Below are 8,181 nucleotides of genomic sequence, written 5' to 3'. Positions count from 1 at the left end.
TGCTCCCTGCCCCTGCGGAGCATCCCGGACCCTCCTCCCCACCCCTTCCCTCCCCGGGGGAGGACCTCACAGGTCGGGTTGGACCACGCGGGGTGGGGGGGGCAGTGGACAGTGGGACGGAGGCGTCACCCCAGGGATGCTGCAGCACCAGGGCCACTCCCGGGTCCCCTCGCAACCCCCCCAGGGCTCCCTAGGCTGTGCACATGCCCCCGGCTGCGGGCCACACTCTGGCTAGCCCTGCCGCCCCCTGCGCCCGCCGTCACTGTCCTGAGCCCCGGCACTGCTCCCAGGGTCAGCAGCCTGCGGCTGGCATCCAGACGCCCGGGTGACCCTGCCCCCGCTGGCCAAGCCCTGAGTGCACCCCTTCCAGCCACGAGTCCCGAGGCCACGTCAGAGTTGGCAACAGGAAGAAGTACCGACGATGTCGCTCGTTCCAGCCCAAGGGGCTCCTGGACCCTCCTGGTGTGTGCCCGGCCCCGCACCTGTCCTCTAGGTGCCCAGCCCCGCACCTGTCCTCTGGGTGCCTGGCCCCACACCTGTCCTCTGGGCACCCAACCTTGCACCTCTCCTCTGGGCGAGAGTGCCCGGCCCCACACCTGTCCTCTGGGTCCCTGGCCCCGCACCTGTCCTGCCGAGGCCCGTGTGGGACGCTGAGGGAGGGAGACAGACTGCCGCGGGCACTGCCCCCCTGCCCCCTGCCTCCCCTGGCCGCACATCCGTCCTGAGCACTCGCCCCTGTGCGCAGGTACCAGCGCTAATGGAGGTGACAGGTGGACAGCCATGGGCCAGCCGGGTGGCAGAGGTTAACGGCCAACACAAGGCTATGGCAGGGGCAGAGGGAGGCAGCACAGCTCCCCATGCCCCCTGCACCGGGACAGGGGACAGTCCCTGCTCCCAGGACCCCATGGGCGCCGAGTCTCCTCCACCCCCTCTGCCAATGAGGGGAACGAGGCTCTCAGGGCTCAGAGCCACGTGGGCCCCAGCCTCAAGTCATGGGGATACCTGTCCCTGCTTCGGAGGACAGGGGCCACCTCTCCAGGCCCAAGTGAGTGCAGTAGGTCCCAGTGGGAGAGTCATAACCCCCCTGCACACCCCACTCCTGCGTGGAAAGCGGGATGAGCCCCGGACACAAAGGTGTGCCAGCTGTGGGGTGGCAGAGAGCGCGGGGTGCAAGGGGCTGTGCACCTGGCAGGCTGGCCTCGCTCACACCCCTGCACAGAGGCCACTGGGCTGCAGCTGCCCGGTTGGGCTTTCAGCCCCCTACCCCCCAGCATAGACCCCCCTGGAAACTCAGAAACGCACAAACGTCCTGTCCCTCAGTGCTGAGTCCCCCTGCAGGTGCTGCCACATGGAGTCCTGCTCTAAGTTCTGGAAGGGCCCACACGTGGGCTCTCCTTGCTGTCCTGTGCCTTCGAGTCCTGGCCTCGTTCCCCCCTCTCTGGGCTCCTTGGTCACTGGGCTTCCCTGGCGTCGTCTGGGCCGGGACGCAGGGCTCCCTGCGGTGGGGACTTCCACAGCCGTGACTTCCCTTCCTCTGCAGGACAGGAGTGGCCCCCCGCGGCCCAGACCCTGTGCTGACAGCCTTGGCCACTCCCAGGCCCCCTGAGAGCTCAGCCAGTGAGGCGCGGGGAGGCGTACCGGCCCAGGGGACCAGGACTCCCCGGACCCACGCTGCCTCCAGGTGACCCGCGCCCCTTGCCCCCCGAGGACAGGGCCTGCAGCGCGGACCCCTCGCGGCTGAGCACGTCCAGGGGTCCGTGTGCAGAAGGCACAGGCCTCCCGGCCTCCATTCTCCACGGGGCTGCTGGCGTGACGGCCGCCCAAGCTGTCTCCCGGCCTAGGGCAGCCTGCACGGTCAGCTGGTCAGCTGGGCCAGGCCAGGCGGGCGGAGGGGGGAGGCTGGCAGCCGTGCCACCCTGCCGCGGCCCCCGGCCCTACCCTGCGCACCTGCCAGGGAGACGTGGGTGCACTCAGGTCGTGTTGGGGGAGGCTGCGGGGCGGACAGGAGGTGCCCTCGGAGCAGCATGTGTGCCGGGCACACCCGGAGCCCCGGGGGGTGACCTGAGCCCCTGGAGGCCCGGCCACGCTCTGAGCTGCGGCCCGCCGCCCTCCCGTCCGCCAGGGGAAGCCAAGGCCAGGCTTGGGGCAGGGAGGCTCAGGCAGGCGCAGTGCCCTCCTCTGGCACTAGTCCCGGCCCCCAGAGGACACTCCCTCCTTCCCCCAGCTCCTGCGCTCCCCGACCTTTGCAGGAGAGCACCCCGTAAGCCCGGACCTGAGGCTGCGGGGAGGCTCCAGGACACCCTCCCGTGGCCAGCCGTGCCCCCCGGAGCCGGCCCATCCCTGGGCAGGGCTGGCTGTGCGGCAGCGCCCCGTCACCGTCACCGCGTCTGCCTGCAGTGGCTGCAGCTGGGACCCCAGCACAGGTTTGGGAGGCAGTGTGCAGCTGGGCAGACCTGGGGGTGGCCTGCAGGGTGCTCCTGGGAGGGTCCTGGACCCCGCGACCCCCCACCCCGCCCCCACCCCACCCCCACCGCTCCTCCCCGGGAGGCCACGGCCCAGCCCATTTGCAAATAGCGGGCGCTTGGCCTGGGCACCCATCAGGGCAGAAAGGGGGCGGTGAGCCGGTGCTGAGCCCAGGTTCCGTGTGCCCGGCCCCCGTGGGCAGGGCCCCAGGGCGTGCAGATCCCCGCAGCCTCCTGTTCACCAGAGAGGAACCGGCTCCGGAGGGAGCCCAGGCTCAGGCGGGAGGGTGGGCGCGGCCAGGAGACTTGCTCCCCCGCCCACGCCCGGGGCTGCGGCCCTCCTCCCAGGCCGGGCGCCGTGGGGGGTGGTCCCGCTGCACCCCCGCCGATCTGGCGGGGCGCCCGCAGCTCCCGGTCCCAGGGCGCAGCCCCAGGCCTCGGCTCGTGGGAGCGCGGCTGTCAGGGGCCAGAGCCCTGCCCTGACGGATGAGTGCTGACGGCGCCTGTCCCCGCGCCCCCGGCCGCTGACGCCCATCACACGGCTGCGGGGACCCCGGGAGACCTGGCCGCCGCGCGCACCCCCGCGGCCGCCTGCAGGCAACGGGGGCGGGGACGGTGCCGGCGCCCCACTCCGGCCGCACACCTGCGCCCGCACTCGGCGGCCTCCCTGCCGGCTCAGCGCTGCCATCGTGTCCCCGGCCACCGTGTCCCGAGCGGCCGTCGCTGCCGACAGGGCTGAGTGAGCGGTGCGGGCGCGCAGGTGAGTGCGCGGGGAGGGGGGCGGCGGACGGGGGCGCGGGGAGCCGGGGGACGGGGGATGGGAGAGTGGGGATCGGGAGACCGGGGGACCAGGACACCGCCACCCGCTGCCCGCCCCTCCCCCGGACCGGGTTGGAGGTCGCCGCACCCCCAGCCCCCACCCGGCGCACGCGCGGCAGTCGGGCCGCCAACTTCGGTGGGTGCGAGTCGGCGTCGGGGGCCGCGAGGCGGCGGCGGCTTCGGGAGACTCCAGCCAAGTGAGTGACTGTGGGGCGCGGGAGCGGGGCGCGCCGGCGCTGGGCCTCAGTTTCCCCTGCGGGGCTCCATGTCGCTATCCTGCGGGGCCCGGATGGCAGCTGGCACTGGGCGCGGTTGCGGCGGGAAGTTTGCGCGCAGACTTTGCGGGCCCCGCGGGCTGGGTTCCAGCGGGTGGGTGGCAGGGCGGAGAGGGGGGCCGGGGTGGCCGGGCTTGGGGCACGGGGACCAGGGGTGGGAAGTGGGGACCGTGGCGGCCAGGCTGGGGCGCGAGGAGCGGGGGGCCAGGGAGTAGGGGCCGCCCAGGGTGTCCGGGCTGGGGGCGGTGGGGCAGGGAGGGGGGGTGGGGAGTGGGGGCCGGGGTGCCCAGGCTTGGGGCACGGGGAGGGGGCCGGGAAGTGGGGGCCCAGGGAGTGTCCAGCGCACCCAGCCCCCACCACCCGCATCTGCGCAGGGCCCCGGGTGCAGCAGCGAGGTCTTTGCAAGCCGTGCAGGGGGAGGCACTTGGGGTCTCCACCGACGAGGAGAAGCCGTGGCCCCCCCACCCCGCCCTCCCGAGCCGTGGAGCTGGCCAGGTCCCAGGGGTGGGGGTGAGCTACACGCCCACCCCCTGCTGGTGCTGGGTCCAAGCTGGGGGCCCCTCTCTCACCGTGGGGAGGGGCCTCCTGCTACCGCCCTGACAGCAGCGCCTCTGCTGGGACAGGGGAGCAGGCTCCGGGGTCTGGCCCCGCACACTGGAGGGCAGGTTGCCCCGCAGCGGGCACCCAGTCGCGCGTTGGGACACATGTGCAAATAAATGTGCTTTGGGGGGGGTGATGGGTGCATGCTGGTGTCTGGGGGTGTCTTCTGCTTGTGCACAAGCTAGCCGGATGGGAGCTAGGCGTCCTCCGGGTCCCCACGGGGTCGGCTCCTGAACAAGTCCCCAGGTGACGGATATGAAGAGCGAGCGCAGGACGAGCCAGCCAGCTCCTGAGTCCAGGGGCCTGACTGGGAGGTGGGATGGGTGGTGGCACCAGGCGGCACAGCTGCGTGGCTCCCAGGGCTGGGTGATCGATGGCCCCAGTACAGCCGCCTCCGTCTCCCAGGCGCACATGCCCATTTGTCATCTGCATCTCGGGGAGGGTTCGGGAGACAGGGACGGGACCCACCTCTGCTCCCACCACCGAGTCCAAGGGGGGCTGCTGCCCCTTGGGGAGCCCCAGGGCCCCCGCCTCCTCCCAGCCCCTGCAGCCTTCTCCCAGCACGTCCCCTCCAAGGTGCGGGTACCCACAAGCCGGCCAGCCCCTGCATGCTCTGCTGCAGCCTCCGGCCCCGTGCTTGCCCTGCTGATCCCCCCCTGACGGGCCCTGCTGGGTGCCTACCCAGTGTCTGGGGGAGCAGACATGAGTGCCAGCCATGGGCAGAGCCCGAAGGCCGATGGGGAGCACAGTGTGTGCCCGTGGTGGGGCAGCTGCCCCAGCCCTGCCCTGCTCAGCCCGCCGGCCACTCCTGAGCCCCGGGGAACAGGCGAGCATGTGTGCACCCCACCTGCGCCCCCCTTTACCGTGTAGGTCCCAGGTGCGTGCACCCGTGTGTGTACACACTGCCCGATCGTGCCCAGGTGCCTACCCACACCCCCAGCCGTGCTGAGCGCTTTCACATGTGGAGCCGGTGTGTCCACTGTGTGGTGTGCGAGTGTGAGTGTGTGTGTGTGCGCTGAGCCCCACCGAGTTGGCCCAGCCACGCAGAGGCCACCCCTGCAGCGCCGGGGCGGGTAGGGGCTCATCTGGAGCCTCGTAACGCGGGTGTGCATGCACCCGCAGCCGGTGTGCACATGCTGATGGCGCGCCCCACGCAGGCGCACACTGGGGCGGTGGAGGCCCAGGTGGCAGCCCAGATGGAGTGTGGAGAGGCTTCCGAGCGAGCGTGTGGGGTGTGGGGAGAGGAGGGTCTTGGCTGAGTTCGGCCGCTGCAGGCTCGGCCGCTGACCTGCCTGGAGCCACCCAGATGGAGCCAGGCTGAGCAGGTGGCTGTGCCGGGGGGCCGAGCTGTGATGTGCACGCCCCTCAGCCTGGCCTGGCCCCGGGTGAGGCTGACCCCCGCGGAGACCTCCAGTGCCCACCCAGCGCCCCACTGCGCAGGAACACGCAGGCGCGTGGCCGTGAGACGCAGAGCTGGTTTCCCGGCACGGCGCAGGCTCTGCGGGGGGGCGAGCAGCGGAGGGTGGCCCAGCATGGGGTCGCCGCCGGGATGCCCACCGCGGGGACAGGGAACGGGCCTGCTGGGGGCTAGGGGCCGGGCGTGCTGGGCACATGCGGGGCCCCACACAGGGCACAGGACGCCGGGGAAACCTTAGATGTCAGCGGAAAAGCAGGCTTTGCTGGCATCCCCAGCAGTGGCTACAACGTGCCCGTGTCTTACCTTCCTGGGCCGGGCCTGGTGCAGCACCGGGGCGGCGGGCGGGGGGGGCGGGGGGGTGGACCTGGGGCGCAGCCGGGCGCCCAAGACTCAGCCCGGGCCCTGGCGCCCCCGGAGCCAGGGGAGGGGGCGCAGAGGCCATCGGGGGGCGGCGCTGACCCCGGCCCCCTGTGTGCAGGTGGCCATGGGGCCAGGCCGGGCCCGCTAGCCGCCAGCCATGTCCCGAGAGACAGGCTCCTGCCGCCTGGGCCCCGGGGCGCGGGCGCGGGCGCGGAAGCCCAAGAAGCCGCACTACATCCCGCGGCCGTGGGGCAAGCCCTACAACTACAAGTGCTTCCAGTGCCCGTTCACCTGCCTGGAGAAGTCGCACCTGTACAACCACATGAAGTACAGCCTCTGCAAGGACTCCCTGTCGCTGCTGCTCGACTCCCCTGACTGGGCCTGCCGCCGCGCCCCCCCCACACCCCGGGTCCGCGCGTCCTCCCCCGACCAGCCCCCTGGCCCTTCCGACGCCACAGGCAGCCAGCCTCGGGCCCCCACGGCTGACCCGGCCTCCGCCGTCCTGGCCCCGCGCCGCCTCGCCAGGGGCCCCAAGCTGGGGGCTGAGGGGTCCCTGGGGGCGCACTCCCCTGTGGCCCAGGAGGCCCAGAAGGATGGGGGCCCTGGGGGGCTGTGGGCCGAGCCCTGGAAGCCGGGCCCCCCAGACAGCGGCGTCCCCTGCTACCCGCCGCCCGCCCCCGCGGAGCTGCCCGAGGCCCAGGGCCTCCACCTGTCCCTGCTGGGTGTCAACTGCCCGCTGGGGCCCGGCCTCTTCTCCTACCTGGGGCCCTCCCTGGCCGCCACGGCCCACGTGCCCCTCCTGGCCTCGGCCGGCCCTCTGCTGCCCCCCACTTCTGCCTTCCCATCCCCGCAGAGCCCCGACCGCCCGGCCCTGCTGCCCCGCCTCTACTACCCCCTGCTCCTAGAGCACACCCTGGGGCTCCCCGCGGGCAAGGCCACCCCGGCCAAGCCCCTGGCCCCCCCGAAGGCGCCCCCCGGGACGCTGGCCCCCGGGCTCCTGAAGGCGCCTGTTCCTGGGCTGGGCAGGCCCTGGCCCCGCGGCGCCCCCAGAGCCCCAGGGCAGGAGGGGGAGCTGGACAGGAAGCTGCCCCCCAGCAGCTGGTTGGAGCCCCTGAAGGCCCCCTGCGGCACGCTGAAGCTCAGCTCCCAGAGCAGGTGGGTGTTGGGGTCCTGGCCAGGGACGTGGGGGGTGCTGGGAGGCGAGCCGGCCAGGGCAGCCAGGCCCCCCTTCTTCAGGCTGCAGAGGGGAAAGCAGAGGCCTGGGGGGCGGGGGGACGGTGCAGCCTCTTGACCAGCTTCTGCCCCCCAGCCTGCAGCCTGGCCCGTCCGTGATGCTGTGGCCCGAGGACAAGGAGCCAGGCCACCCTGAGACCCCGGGGCCCGCAGCCCCCCTGCCCCAGCAGCCCCTGGGCCTGATGCTGGGCGGCCCCGGGCACGTGGGTGAGGACCTGACCCGGGCCCTGGGCGACTACGCCAGGGTGGAGCAGCGCCTGGGGCAGCTGACGCCCGTCGGGGGCCTGGCCCCTCGGCCTCTGCGGGAGCAGCTGGGCAAGATCCGCCAGGAGCTGCTCACCATACACCAGGCACTGGAGCAGGCTGTGCGGCCCCCGGATGCACCCCTCGACCTCTCTGTGAAGCGAGCGCCCACTAAGGGGCCTGGGGGGCGCTGGGGGCCACTGGAGCTGGGCCCCACGGGGGCCCCAGGGTCCCCCGAGCCCCCCAGCTTGCTGGGTCCCGCAGCCACTGAGCCTTTCCCTGGCCACACCACGAAGTGCGAGGCTGACTCCAGCGTCCCGCCCCCGGGGCTGTCCCTTCAGGCCCCCGAGGACCCTATCATTCCTGGCAGCAGCTGGGGTGCCCGTGGCTCCTGGCCCCCCGATGCGCTCCCTGGCCTCCCGAGCCCCCCTGGCGCCGAGGTCTGAGCTCACACAGCTTTGCTGGCTCCTCCGCCCTCACACGGCGGGGGGGGGGGGGGGGGTTTGTCCTCCAAGCCCGTGTCCGCTGCCTGGCCCCCACCTGCCCCGGCCCCGGGGGCGCAGCCCAGAGCCTGTCCAGCATGCCCATGGACGGACCTCCGCGCCGCGGTGTGGCCTCTCTCTGGGCCACAAGGGACACAGAGGATCCCAGCTACTTATTGATCACAGTTGTGGATGTTAAAATAGAAACCGTGTTCACACACCCCGTCTGGGCCTCCTTCTTCGCCCGCCGGGCCTGCATCAGCCCTGGGACGCTCCCCACCGTGGAAACG

At 72.9% G+C, this 8,181-nt stretch overlaps 1 protein-coding gene across 1 annotated transcript; it reads left to right on the top strand.

Moving 5' to 3' along the window:
* Positions 1–6,065: 6,065 nt before the first annotated feature.
* PRR35 (proline rich 35) lies at positions 6,066–8,114 on the top strand. Its single transcript, XM_038538891.1, has 2 exons — positions 6,066–7,088; positions 7,243–8,114. The coding sequence occupies exons 1-2, from the start codon at positions 6,091–6,093 to the stop codon at positions 7,853–7,855; spliced, it is 1,611 nt and encodes a 536-aa protein (XP_038394819.1). The 5' UTR covers positions 6,066–6,090; the 3' UTR covers positions 7,856–8,114.
* The last annotated feature ends 67 nt before the right edge of the window (positions 8,115–8,181 follow it).

The sequence above is a fragment of the Canis lupus genome, chromosome 6 (genome assembly GCF_011100685.1).
Source record: "Canis lupus familiaris isolate Mischka breed German Shepherd chromosome 6, alternate assembly UU_Cfam_GSD_1.0, whole genome shotgun sequence".
Taxonomy (NCBI): domain Eukaryota; kingdom Metazoa; phylum Chordata; class Mammalia; order Carnivora; family Canidae; genus Canis; species Canis lupus.
This window is presented reverse-complemented; position numbering and strand designations above follow the sequence as displayed.